Source organism: Poecilia mexicana, unplaced genomic scaffold (genome assembly GCF_051168715.1).
Source record: "Poecilia mexicana isolate PSO_F unplaced genomic scaffold, ASM5116871v1 scaffold_6, whole genome shotgun sequence".
Classification (NCBI taxonomy): Eukaryota; Metazoa; Chordata; class Actinopteri; order Cyprinodontiformes; family Poeciliidae; genus Poecilia; species Poecilia mexicana.
The window spans coordinates 10783569-10798028 of NW_028263375.1; the positions used below are offsets into that span (position 1 = coordinate 10783569).

The 14460-nt window shown below is 37.4% G+C and overlaps 2 protein-coding genes across 5 annotated transcripts in view; one reads left to right on the forward strand and one right to left on the reverse strand.

The window, feature by feature from the left end:
- Nucleotides 1–2143: 2143 nt before the first annotated feature.
- On the forward strand, nt 2144–9680 carry LOC106921859 (acyl-CoA Delta-4 desaturase-like). 3 transcript variants are annotated; one of them, XM_014993844.2, is made up of 13 exons: nt 2144–2464; nt 2683–2954; nt 5164–5274; nt 6339–6536; nt 6619–6720; nt 6798–6923; nt 7019–7079; nt 7159–7235; nt 7325–7422; nt 7676–7772; nt 8548–8627; nt 8993–9118; nt 9438–9680. In XM_014993844.2, exons 2-13 carry the CDS (start codon nt 2745–2747, stop codon nt 9487–9489), a joined length of 1338 nt encoding a protein of 445 aa, XP_014849330.1. In that variant the 5' UTR covers nt 2144–2464; nt 2683–2744; the 3' UTR covers nt 9490–9680. The 3 variants fall into 3 exon arrangements, with proteins under 3 accessions (XP_014849330.1, XP_014849329.1, XP_087862366.1); XM_014993843.2 differs by having other exon boundaries at nt 2688–2954; XM_088006240.1 differs by having other exon boundaries at nt 2708–2954.
- A 346-nt stretch (nt 9681–10026) lies between these two features.
- Nucleotides 10027–14460, reverse strand: part of eps8l2 (EPS8 signaling adaptor L2) — a 30268-nt gene continuing 25834 nt past the window's right edge. For both annotated transcript variants that reach the window (XM_014993839.2, XM_014993840.2), the window contains exons 19-20: nt 12932–13064; nt 10027–11735 (exon numbers count right to left, since the gene is read on the reverse strand). In XM_014993839.2, the coding sequence (XP_014849325.2) occupies nt 11655–11735; nt 12932–13064 (214 nt within the window). In that variant the 3' untranslated portion in view covers nt 10027–11654. The remainder of the gene's footprint in view (nt 11736–12931; nt 13065–14460) is intronic.

Sequence of the window (14460 nt, forward strand, 5' to 3'; positions counted from 1 at the left end):
CATCATCAATAATAGAAATGCCCAGCTAGCAAGCGAATGTTCAAATGATATTTGAAAGTCAAATGCGCTCCTGATCTCTGATTGGAGCGACGGTCCATTTTTTCAGCAGGACGACAAACCCAAAGCATGTAAAATCTCAAAGGAGTGGCTTCTGAACCCCCCTGTGAATCTGCAGAGATCTGAAAATGGCTGCACAGGCGTCTCCCATCCAACCTGACGGAGTTTGTCAAAATGTACAAAAAGTGAAGAGCTGTGAATATTTTCCAGATGCACTGTGTTGTGAGTTGAAAGGAAAAAAAAAAACGTCACTGCTCTTAAATATCATTAGCCAGATAATCAGTAAGTTAACCAAATTAAAGCACGAGTAAGGGTTACACTAAAATGATAGAATTAGGTTTCTATCCTTATTTTTATAACAGCTAAGTTCAGCATTCATAAATATATTAATAGGTCATAAAGTGACAGACTGGACTTTATGCAGCAAACCATCAAACAGAGAGAGACCAGTTGGTGAAAGGATCAAGTTCAAGTTTTGATAAGTAAAACAGTGATTAACTGAAAGTTTGTGTTGAATTCTGGCAGATCCTATCAGATTTTAATTACTAAGACATCTAATTACATTTTACCAGATAAAAAAATAAAGTGAAAAATGATGGACACACTTCCACACTGTAATTACAGATCTATCTGCGGTGCATAAATTAAGTTAACAGATTAAAGTAATTATTTCACATGATCCGCTTTTAGAACTGCAGAATAAAATTAAACACTTTTAAACATGGAGCAAATGCCGAATGACACCTAGGAGACAAAATGAACAGGAACTTACAGGAGAAACAGTTGATAAGCACATAAAAGAATAAGCATTAATAGACATTAAAAATGTCCAGAAAGAAATGTTTCCACAACTGGACACAAAACTGAAAAATGAAACCAAAACTCATGCTGTGCATATTATTAGAAAAAGGTAATTTACTGAATATTCAGTTGATCTCAAATGGCACAGCAGATAGAAAATTAGAATATTAGAACAACAAAGCTTGTGTACAAACCAGAAGTCTCACTTTACCAAATTGTGTGTGTGTGTTTGGTGCATTTTTATTTAAAGCAAGGTTCTTCTTCATTCATAAAAGTTATTCGCTGTGGATAGAGTAGTTGGAGTAAGAATGTTTTTGTGTTGCTGGAAAAATAACACTGGATATCACTCTAGATCTGTCTTCCCCACTGGAAAACATGGGGGTGTGAGCATCATGATGTGGGAACGCTTTAATTCAGCAGGGATAGGAAAGCGATGTTGGACATTTACTGCAAAAGTAGAGCAATTTTCAGTTTCCAGATCGCCAATGAATTAACTCATGCCAACAATAATGAACACTGAGAAATTAACTGAATATGGCCAGACCAACTGAATATAAAAAATAAGAAAATAATCAAAACCCAAACACCCAAATGCTGGTAGAGACATACCTCATCAAAACGTTGTAGCTCGTTGTAAGTACTGAGTCAATACTGTAAACATGAATGTTTGAAATATTTTTTAAAAATTAACCATTTGACTTCATAAATAAAAGTTGCTTTTTATTGTTCTACCACATATAAAAGTAATAAATTACATTGAAGTTCAACCAAACGAGAAAAAGTCCAAAGGCCGTGTATCATAAGGGAACATTTTATATTCACCATCTGCTGCACAAAGGCTAATAGAAAGACATAAAATGGCTACACAGAGAAAACCTAGCTAGGGTTATTTTATTTGTTTAACAGCCAGGGGGCCTCTGGTGCTAAGAAACGAGAGGACTTGTAATCTGCACATTGTGCAACCTGTTTTCTAAGAAATATGTGCAAGCAGTCTGTGGGAAGCTGCCTACTCCTTGTCCATTCTAATCAGAAAAAGTAAAACATTTGCATTTATTGAAAAAATTATAAATCATTACATTATTCTAATAGTTACTACTTCAGATAATCCCCAACCCATTTTTGCGCCGTCTGCATAATCTTTGTGAACCATAATGGGTCGCAGGAGCAGCTGGAGCTGCAGCAACACTGACTGGATGGACCGTTATGACCTCTGGCCTATTTAATTCACTCCGGTGTTAAGCAAGCAGCACTTCCAGGGTTCGGCCTCAAGGGGGTCTCTGCAGCTGACCGTCTCCGGTCCGATCCGCTCCTTAACGTTGGCGCAGCCTCAGCAGCATCTCGTCCCATGGTGCACAGGCAGCGCTCCAACAAGCCAGAGCTGCTCTTCTCCGATTGGTCAGAAAGCCTCGAAAGATCCGCTCGAAGTTCGCAAGGGACGAAGAGACGTGTTGGGAGGGGGGAGTGAGAGAGAGAACAGGGCCTATCAGGGAGGACTGCCAACTTGGTCGGCTTTTATGATCGTCTTCCTGCTTTTATAAAGCAGCTGGACGGCGCTGAAGGTGAAGGGCTCTGTGGGTGTGAGGAGAGCACTCCGGATCTGGATGCTGTAAGTTACAAATATTTGTTGTAATACACCTGACCGCCGCCATATTTGTCAAACAAAAGTGAAAGCATCATCTGAGATGGTTTATGTTTAGCTCAGCAGAACAATGCATGCGTCATCATCACTGCTAGCGGGATCTATTGTGGAAATTTTTTACACCTGATTAGATTTGTGGTTGTATGTTTTTTTGTTTTGTTTCCCCCCCTCCATCCGTTTGTGAGGGCAGACTGGTCCTCTTGTGAGCAGGTGAATCCAGGAAGGGACAGCAGCAGCAGAGAGGAGGATGGGAGGTGGAGGTCAGCAGACGGAGCCTGCAGAGCCAGGCAGCGGGAAGACTGCAGGTGTTTACACCTGGGAGGAGGTGCAGAAGCACCGCAGCCGAAACGACCAGTGGCTGGTGGTCAACCGAAAGGTTTATAACATCAGCCAGTGGGTCAAAAGGCATCCAGGAGGGTCCCGAGTAATCGGACATTACGCCGGAGAGGATGCGACGGTAAAATACGCTTTCTTCATGCAGGGAAATATCAGCGTTTTCCATTTATGATGTTGATAAATTGCTAAAATACAAATGACAGGATGTCAGTTGCTGATGTTTTGCTATTAGGAAGTTATCTTAGTCTGTCTGGATTCTACTTCATTATGAAAGTATGAAGATTCCTTTTTTTGTACCTCCATAAATGATAAAAAAGAAATCCACACTTTATTGATTTAAAAGTCATTACTTCAAAATTATGGGAAGTTTCAGTTTTCATGCATTTCAGCCCATCATTTGGTGCAACTGAAAACACAAATCAGTCTTTAAGGTTCAGTTTGTAACTGCTGTGTGGTTTGCACACTTTGTTTATGTTGGAGGTATGCATAACCTATAAGTGCAAAGTTGCTCAGGCTAAATGTTGCCTAAATATGGTCAATATCAGAGAATATATTCTTACATGGACTTAAATATAAGTGAGGTTTAACTGAGAGCTTTCCTTCTAACTGTATATCAAACTAATTCTTATCTTATCTACATATTATCATCATTTCAGGCTTCCTCACTGATTTTCATCTACTTAATATGAATCACTTTTAAAAACTAAAGAGTTCAAAGTTTTGTCTGATTTTTTTTAAACCTTTTACCCATACTGCACGTTGACCGTTTACCTTTCTGCACTATAAATAGCATTTTTGGTATTTCATGTAGTGGATATTGCAAAATAAAATAACATAAAAAAAAACTGCTTCATTAAAACTTAAAATTTAAAGTAACCTAGCTATAAAGAATACATTGGACATCTTTATAAGACTGTGCAGTTGGATTTTTCTGTTATATTTCATTAAGAAGCAGGTTGTTAATATTTGAAATTGCAGAATGAACTTCGCTGTGACCTTTGAACGGAGTCACTACGTGTAACTGGACATGATCTGTGATAAACACATTACTTCACGCTTCTAAATGCACGTCTCTGTGCCTCCAGATGTCAGTTTGACATGTCTAAATGTAACGTTCTAATCTGTTATCACAAATACTATAATAAATTAAAAATATATGAACAGAATTAACATTTGATTCCGAAAAGATTCAAATTTGACATTGGAAATACTGGATTTGGGAGCAGCTGGAGCTAGCTGGATTACCAATGACCTCGTTTTTGTTGGGTTAATACCGGATGCCTCTGGGAAAAGGATATTCACATATATTCATTAATTAACTTTTTCTGAATTGATTTTATGTTCTCTTGTTGTTGGCTTCATTACTAACCAACCTTGAACTTAAAAAATATTTTCTTATCATGGAAACCTGTAAGATTACAACTTAGAAGTTTTTATTTGGGATCTTTTGATGCAATTTTTTTTCTTTAACTTTACTATAATGCAAATTTCTCTACAAAAATAGAAATGAAAAAGATTACACCAGTTGGTTCACACATTTGCACATGGTACATAACCTATGGTTGTAAATGAAGAATGAAGTTGACTTTTTTTGCGCAGCTCTCTGCACATTACTGCAACTGATAAAAATAAAACACAAAAAAAATGGACAGGATTAATGTATAAATTATTGAAAACTATCAGTCTAATACAAAAAGAATTAGGCTATCTTTAAAACCTTAAAAAAAATCTCCAAATCCCATATTTTGGGAACTGCAGCAATAGGATTAGCCTGTCGCCATGACGCCTGAGATGCTATCCATCTATTTCCTAACCTCTTGTTTGGTAAACATGTCTACCTTTTACACAGATGTGAATTTGTGGAGTTTGATGAACTTTGCAGGTGAATGTGGTGAGAAACAAATCATGAACATGTGAAAAAGCACTTCATGTCCACTGTCTGATATGGTGGAGGACCAGTTATGCTTTGGTTCTGATTATCTTCCACAGTAACCGTTGTAGAGTGCCTGTTAAAGGTCATTCAGTACCTGAAAATTAAGTGAAACAAAAGCCAATAAATTTGGTACTGGGATTTTCCACATTTTTACCAGAGATGACAACAGTTCTGCAGAAAGTGACTTTTTTTTCTGCGTGTTATGGTCAGCACATTGCTCCTAGACCGCAACATTACAACTAGACATTGTTAGTTGTGAAGTTGCCCTCTGTTGGATTCGGCTCAGCTGTGCTGCTCCAACATATATGTGATTTTATTTTATTTTTTTAACAGCTCTCAACTTTTCTCAGTTTTTACTTTGGTTTATGCCTAAAGCGTCAAATGTTTCTCTTCACAGGAAGTTTTTGCTGCTTTTCATCCTGATCAAAAGTTTGTGCAGAAGTTCCTGAAGCCTCTGCTGATTGGAGAGCTGGTGGCGACAGAGCCAAACCAGGATGGAAACAAAAGTGTAAGATTTTACATTTAAAGGTGGCAGGGGGCCAGTGTGGCCTACACAGGCCACACTGCTGCCTGTGCAGTGTTTTCTATAACTAATTTTAATATCCTTGCATGCAGCTCTCCACGAACAGCCAACTTCTGTGGCAAATCCATTTTGTAACACGCCCTCCTTGGGGAGGTTGTTAACAACAATCCACTTGTGTGTAATGGATCATTACAGTTTCCCTTTTGGAATTGAATTTTTTTGGAATTAATTCACATTTCAATGATATTTTATATGGTAACACTTTATTTGAAGGGGGCTGAATAAGACTGTCATGACACTTTCATAAACATGACATAACACACGTCATAAACATCAATAAACATGAATATTTATGACTGTTGTCATAAACCGTCATTCGGTAAATTATGACACTTTTAATACAAAGTTGACATTATTCAAAATGTCTTTGTTATGACAACTTGACAGTAACCAAGAAATCATTACTGTTTAAACTTTACCTTTAATAACATGAAGTTACCTAATTTTAAAGTGCAATCAGTAATTCTTTTATAACAAATTTATATCAGTAATGATTTCCTGGTTAATGTCAAGTTGTCATAACAAAGACATTTTGAATTATGTCAACTTTGTATTAAAAGTGTCATAATTTACCGAATGACGCTTTATGACAACAGTCATAAATATTCATGAAGGCTTATTCATGTTCATGACAGGTGTTATGTCTGTCTTATTCACCCCCCTTCAAATAAAGTGTTACCTTTTAAACTACTGTGATGCTCAACTCCTGTTCTAAAGAATGCATGCATATTTTAAGTGTTTCCTGGGTCAATCTAACTGATTCACATAAATGGCCCATTAAGGGGCCTCTGACATACTAAGGAAGTAATTAAGCCCTTAATTCTGGCAAATCTAAAACATGTAGAGCAACAGCTCTTGAGGGCAGCATTTGATCTTTATACCTCCATTCAAGTTTCACTGAGATTTATAATATTAAAGGATTGCACACATGTCACATTAAATTTGATAATAAAAGTAACTTTAAATATGTTCTACTTCTCTGCTTGCAGGCAGAACTCATTGAGGAGTTTGATCGTTTACGAGAGCAGGCAGAGAAAAGAGGCCTTTTTCAAGCGCGGCCTTTATTCTTCTGCCTCCATCTGTGTCACATCGTGCTGCTGGAGGCCCTGGCCTTTCTGCTGCTCTCGCACTTGGGCACGAGCTGGACGATGACGCTGCTGTGTTCAGCGCTGCTCGCAACCGCCCAAGTACTTTCAGCAGCACTAAACTGTCCTTGTTGTCGTCGAGTAACTTCAGATGGATGAAATAACTACTTATCCTTTCCAATAGTCGCAGGCCGGATGGCTGCAGCACGACTTTGGTCACCTCTCTGTCTTCAAGAAATCCAAATGGAATCACCTGGTCCACAAGTTTGTAATTGGACACTTGAAGGTAACTCATGATTTATTCTGTTTACCGTCTGGAGTACTCTAATAGTTGACTGTTATTGTTGTTGTTGTTTTTTTTAGGGAGCTTCAGCCAACTGGTGGAACCACCGACATTTCCAGCACCACGCCAAACCGAACGTTTTCAAGAAGGATCCCGACATCAACATGATGGATATCTTTGTGCTTGGGAACACGCAGCCAGTGGAGGCAAGTAGCTCAATAAAAGGAATGCATTTCTAATTCGTCCTGAGCTCTAATGCAGCTTAATAGCTCACTGAACTCCGTGCCTCGCTCTGTTGCAGTACGGCATTAAAAAGATCAAACACTACCCCTATAACTACCAACACCAGTACTTCTTTCTCGGTATGCTTGCTTCAAGACGTTTGGAAAGAGCTGAGCAAGTCTAAAATCGTTCCAGAACTAACTCGTTCATCTCTTTCAGTGGCGCCACCGCTGCTTATTCCAGTTTTCTACAACTACAACATAATGAAGACCATGTTTACTCGACGTGACTGGGTGGTAAGATGCCCATAAAAGGAAGTTGTGACTCATTTTCTTTGTAAAGAAACATATAAACAACATGATTTTCTTTTTCTGTTTGTTTGAAGGATCTGGCCTGGGCTTCCACATACTACATTCGTTACTTCTACTGTTTTGTTCCGCTGTATGGTGTGTTTGGCTCCCTGGCGCTCATGATGTTCGTCAGGTGAGAAGGATTTAAAATGTTGCACACTCCGATAGCTTCTTTTAAAAAATGTATGTGTCTAATTAAGGGTGCAAACATGTTTGGGTTTGTTTTAGAGACAGACAAAGTGGACAAAAGAAAAGTCATGATTCGATTATGCATATGCATTAAGGTTTTGTTAATAAATCCGCCTGCATTCTTTGCCACATGCTTTTTTACTCTGCTCTCAAGCAGAACACAATGAATCGAAATGTGTTGATGTTCAAACCTGCAGGTTTTTAGAAAGCCATTGGTTTGTGTGGGTGACTCAGATGAGCCACTTGCCAAAGGAGATCGATCACGAGAGGCGCCAAGACTGGCTGACCATGCAGGTACCTGCTTTACCATCAACTAATATTAGAGTCTCTTTGTGTGCACTGCTTATCATAGGAGGAAATTACAGCCAACAGCTTATCTTAATTGAAAATAAGAAATATTTTATCATACATTTTCTGACATCTTATTCCTGCAAGGTCACACACATTTGCTACAGATTTTTTTTTATTTTTTATTTACTGTATTTTGTTTGATAAATACTTTACAGCACAGTATTCAGTGTGTGATAGTTCCCAGCCCTGTCGTCAAAGTGAAAGATGAAAAAAATGAAGTACCTTTCAGGTGTTTTAAAGTTCACTGTATTATATTGGGACTGGCCAACAGAAAGAAGTGCATAGTTGTTCAATTTTTGTCACAGTCACAAATCTGAAAAGTGTCATTCTTTTAGAGTCCACCTGTACGAAATTTAATCTCCATATATTCTGTGAAGGCATTTGAGGTTTGGTAAAGAAAACAATGGTGAACAAGCAGCCCTATGAAAACCAAGGACCATGGCACAGATAAAGCTGTGGAAAGGTTTAAAGTATGGTTAGACTTGGGGAAAAAAAAAAATAAAAAATCAATACCGGAATATCTTCACACCTTTTAAGACTTTGCGGCGGAAAGATTTTTTTTTAAAAACTGCCTATCATTTCACATTCCACTTAAAAATGGTGCACTGCTTTACGTCTGTCTATTACATACAATAAAATACTTTGAGGTTTGTGGTTGTAACTTGACAAAATGTAAAAAGGTTCCATGTTGATTCTTCGTTCTTTTTCTCTGTTTCAGTTGCAAGCCACCTGTAATATTGAGCAGTCCTTCTTCAACGACTGGTTCAGCGGACACCTCAACTTTCAAATCGAGCACCAGTAAGTCAAAGGATTTAAACTTGGACTTTGACTGACTTTCTTGTACCACGTGAGCATTTTTGCAACGTGCTGAAATTTGGACAAAGCCAAAGACTGATGAAGAAAAAAAAAAAGAGTCAGTAAAAAAAAAAAATAACCAGTTAAAGTAACAAGTACTTGATTTACTCCTCTGGACCAGGAATGGATTTGATACTTACAGTACAAAGAGAATGTGTTGTGCTCAGAAAGGCTTATCCTATTCAGTACTTTGTTAAAAATAAGTATTTTAAATTATATTCACTTGTTTTCTGAATGTAATATATATTTTTTTTCATTTTTAGTTTACCTCTAAAACTGAGTCCATTATCCTGCCTCTCTCTTTCAAGTCTGTTTCCCAGGATGCCGCGCCACAACTACCAGCTGGTGGCGCCGCAGGTCCGCGAGCTGTGTGAGAAACACGGGATTCCTTACGAGACGAAAACTTTGTGGCGAGGAATGGTTGACGTGGTCAGGTAATAACCTAGAGCCACTGCTAAGGATATTACAGCTATGTCTTTTGGTGTTGACATCTTTTATGGTGTATGAGATGTTCAGCGTTTTGTGATCATATTGGGCCCTACTGAAATGAATGGAACATCCCATAATTTCTGAAAAATTCTGCAGAAAACTTTGGAATCTTTCACAGCTAAGTATTTACAGCAGTCACACTGCATATTCATGGAAAATGCTAATTTTTTGAGTTACTAACTACATTATTTTGAGGCCATTAGTCTTTCTTTAAACAGTTACACAACACAGGCTCTCAACTGACGTTTTTCTGTTCTTTTTCAGGTCGCTGAAAACGTCAGGGGAACTGTGGCTTGATGCATATCTCCATAAATGATTAGCTGGCTTTTTCACGTTTGTCATATAATATGAGAATCTAATAGACGAAACTGGACTGATCTGTGTTTAATGTAAAAGACTGTTCTAATCTTTTAGTGAACGCTAGATTTTTGAGGATCAACCGTAATTCAGTGTTAAAAGGTGAAATTATAAAATGTGACAGACTCATTAAAGACTTTCAACAACAAATAGTGCATCGTTTTTTGTTACGTTAGAATAATACCCATGGTAACTTGAAACATAGGAAAATGCCCCAAAAATAATGCTGAAGACAATAAAACGTTTAACTGGAATTCATCTGGACTGGAAACAGCAAAAATAAGTTATGGAAACTGCTGCTAAAACGCTAAACATCAGTTATAGTTTACGTAAAGATGGTAACTTTTAAAACTTAGAATATACCTTGAAACTCATAACTGGGCATTGCATATGTTTTACCTTTTTCCAGCGAAGCCATTGGTTCATTGGAGTTATAAAGACAGTGTTATTAAATAAGTGGGAAAAAAAACAGTATATAAAAATCTGTTGCAAAATATTAATGGTAAATTCTTTAATTATATCATCAAAAATATTTACACCAAGAACATTTTCTGTGAATCTTCATGTCATTTTTCATACCAGAACACAAATTTAGAGTTAATTCTTCTTAACATTTTGTGCAGTTTACATCACAGACACCAGGTTACAATAGACACTAACATACACAAATAATAAAAAGATGTGCAAAAGCCCTTAAAATTGACTAATCTATTTTTTACTGTAGCATAATTCAACACTAATTTAAAAAAAACTCATTGAGGAAAAGAAATTCCATAATAGATAGCACTTAATAGCTGTTTAAAATGTCACCTGCGTCAAATTTACAAGGCCCTAAAGGAGTAACAGAGGCTTCGTTTTCAAACTTATACGTTACTTTTTTAAGTTGTTCAGAGTGTTGAGGTTGTTGATTTTGTCATCAGTATTTTACTTAACTGGGTCACTACGATTTCACTGAGAAAACAAACAGTTTAACCGTGACAGAGAGATTGTAGAGAGAATGCTTTAGAGTTGATTATATTAATCCAATAAGAACTTAACTTCTTGTCAATAACAAATTGTACAGGGACGTTCACTACATTCTTTCACCAGTGATTTTCTCAGCATGGCTGCCTTGGCATTTCATTCTGTTCTCTATTTTTTTTTTCCTTTTATGAGAAGATTCACGTTTCATTTAATAAATCACAAAACGGCCTCAAGAAAACAGCTACTTGTTCACACTATGACAGATCTGTCATAATTAACTCAGTTTCCATTGTCCACAAGTAAACCAAATAGAAACAAAACAAAAATAGAAACAAAATGAAAAGACTGGTAATACCATACACTAATGTCTGACTTTGTCCATGGAATATGAGCTGCAGAAAAAGTTTCCAACGCCAAAATATGCTTCAGCGATAAAAGATTAATTCATTTTAAAGGTTTGTACCCATTTTAGGTACGCCGATAAATTTGGAGGGCGCCACATAAAAGATCCCACTATTACTGAGAAAGGCATATTGCTTTGTTAAGTTGCCAAAATGTCAAATAACATCAAGAAAACAAGAATAAGAGCATTTATTCTAATACTTGTCACTGATTTTTGTTTACCGACCAGACACAAACTTCTGCCATACACAACAAAACGTATGCTTGCTTTATTTTTCCCGTTAGCATTAACATGAAAATAATTGGCTATGCAATAGAAAACATGTCAAACATCCTGGCACTGATTTTAAAAAGCAACTGCAAAGATTTTAGGTTTTTACAGGCAAATTCTGCAAACAGTATAAAACAGTATTATTAAGAACATACACTGACTCTGCCCTCTCATGCACGCGTATGTTGCATGCATGCCCTGCACATTCAACAAAACTGTGCACGAGTTCCTCTTCTTAGCAGGTAATTTCTTCGATAATTTTATCAATTGAGAAAAATGCAACATAATTTGAAAACACTTGAATAACAAACATCTAACATTTTACAAAATAAATATGCAATTAAAAATGAGCGTATTCAATCTGGTTTGTTTCTTTTTTTTTATCTGAGGATTACAAGAAAATGTTCGCTGATTTAGCAAGCTGCTGCACTGGGGAAAGCTGTGAGGAGGGAAAACATCTAAAGGAGGTCATGTGGCGCTCCACGTGTTCAGTCGGCGGTGCTTGTGGAGTCGACCTTCTCCTTCCTTCGCGTCATGATTTCCTGAAGCTCAGAGTCTCCCTGGTACTTCTGGAGAGAAAGAACATTTGATGCTTTGTATCATTTTGTTCTCTGAGGCATTGCCAGAACAAAGCAGCTACATTAGAGAGCAAAATGCTGCAGTTTTATGAGAAAGCTCCAAAAGTTGAGCAGAGGCTTTATCTTCTTAAACAGTTCTAGATGTTTATGTTACTAAATTATTTTTTAAAAAAGGCCAACTTTACCAATCCAGCACTGATCTTTGCTTTGTTCAACATTTTCAAATTTGTATGTGTTGTCTATCATCTTATTTACGTTACAACCGACTGTTCTGTTTGCTGAACTGTTGTTACAGTAACTCTCCTGAAGGTGGCAGCAAAGGAAAACCTTTGGGAAAAGATAACACTAAGCAACGTCAGCACAAACGATTTACCAGATTTCTGCGTCATCAAGATGTCTGCTGTTGAAGCTAACCTATTTTGAAAATTTAATTTATGTCCATAATAAAATACAAAACAATATTTTAAACCAGTTCAGAGTCCAACTTAAGAGTTGTAAAAAAAAAAGAAAAGAAAAATAAAGTAGTAAATTTGCAGATCCATCTTGAGTGAGAGTTGAGAATACAATGGCACCAGACTGGATCATGTGTTGTCAATTTCATTTTCAGTCTATTTGCAATAAAACCTGAGAGCAGCCAGGATATTCAAAAAACAGGGCATAAGTGGACCCAGCAACAACAACAACAAAAAAGAGTACGGTTGTAATTTCAAACAAAGTTATGGTTGGCTATGTGTTTTTTATTTGAAGTCAGTTTTGCACACTTTAATAAAAAATGAATTCCTATTCGTTTAGATTATTTTTCATCAAAAAATTTGTCATTTGATTTTTTTTGACAGCAACCCTAATTTTAATTCTTGTCAAATTGTGATCTAACTTTATTAAACTTCTTGACTTTTTTCTTCTTTTCTTTTTCAGTTTGAGTGTCAATGTTGGAAACTTTGACTTTACAAGTGCTGTCAGGCAGTTGATTTTAATCACCTGTCAGGAAAAAATGACTTCATTTTCTCTACTAAACATGTATTAATTTAAAACTATTTCCTTCAGTTTGAAAGCTGTTGACAGCTCCTACATTTCTAAATGCACACTTTGTCCCAACTTGCCCAGGTATAGTATGAAGATTTCACACAACATCAATAAAAAGACTCCAAGAAAAAAAGGCAGGTTGCATGCAGAGGATTGTGGCCAACCTCTAACTGTCCTTTCTGCAGAGACACCTGATTGAAGACACGGCCCCCTTCGTCCCCGCACACGGCCTTCAGCTCCTCTTTGTTCAGGGAAAACAGCTGCGCTCCTGTCAGGATTCCCAAACATTCAACAGTCCTGCAGAAGGGACAGTAAGACAGTTTATTGTAGTAGCATTTGAGACACATCTGTAGCATTTCTGAGAGTGATTTTGCTCCTAACAGAGGGCGCGTCGTTGCTGGTTACACAGTGAAGAACCAGATACAGTCTTCTCTAGGCAGTGTGGCATGTTGCAGCAGGAAAAGCCTTGGTGTCAGAAGTGGCATAAGGAACATGTGGATTCCTCTGAAGTGAGTTTGTTCCAGCCCCTGGGGGGATGCCTCTAGAATATTCCCACATTTAAAAAGGAATTACACCTTCAGCTATGCCTTCCAGTGCCTGATCTGTGAGTCATCTCTTCCTAACAATATAGCCACATAAAAGCTACCTCTTCAACCGTCTCCCAATCAACGACTCTGAAAACTTGCGAAACATGACTGAAGAACAGTCACTTAATGACTCTGTAGTACCTGCATTATTACAGGTGCAGATGGTGCAGAACATGAAGGCGCTGCACAGCTCATTTCATTGCGATCTGACTTCTAAAGCGACTGTGCAGTCGTCCATACTCAAAGTAAATGATCTTTTCTGACTGCCCTCAGCATCAGAAAGATGGAGATCCTTGTCTGTCTTGAAGAGAGTCTTGAAAACAGACATGAACGCCAGTTCTTCTGACTCCTCTGACAATTCAACACGCCTCACCTAAAGTGGATGCATCTTGTTACTCACTTGTTAGCCACCTTGGATAAAGACACCTACTGAATGATTAACATTATGTAAATGTAATGCTGCTGTCATTGTTGATGTAATGTCACCTTTATGACTAATGAGAGCAGTTCAGGTCATCTGAAAAATGAATTAATCTCTCACGTTCTTGCGCATGAATATACCGTATTTTTACCGTTTATTGTTGCTGAATCCTTCCATTCCCATGTACAGAGCCTAGGAAGGTATTACGCCTTTTCATCTTTGTCCTTTATATCGCAAACTTAAAAGATTTTATCTAATCAACCAACACAAACTAGTGCAAAACTGTGAAGTGGAAGGAAAATGAGACATGGATTTAAAAATGTTTGGCAGATTCTGAAATAGATTTTGGTCTGAACTTTGACTAGGCCATTCTAACACATGAAAAAAAAAACAATCTATTGTAGATCTTGTTGTATAATTGGGTTCAGTATGTTGCTGTCTGAATGAAATACCTTGTTGATGTTAGCAGTCAGAGGGGAATACAGAGACTGATTCCAGGTGATAGAAAGGTAACATTATCTCAAATAACCACTCATTACATACAAGGTATGCAGAAAGCCTTCTCAAAAAGAACATGTGAAACATTGAAACAGATGTGCAACAGCAGCAGAAGACCGACACTGGGGGCCACTGCTGACAGGTAAGAACAGAAAACTGGCATTATTATAACCTGGAATATAACAGA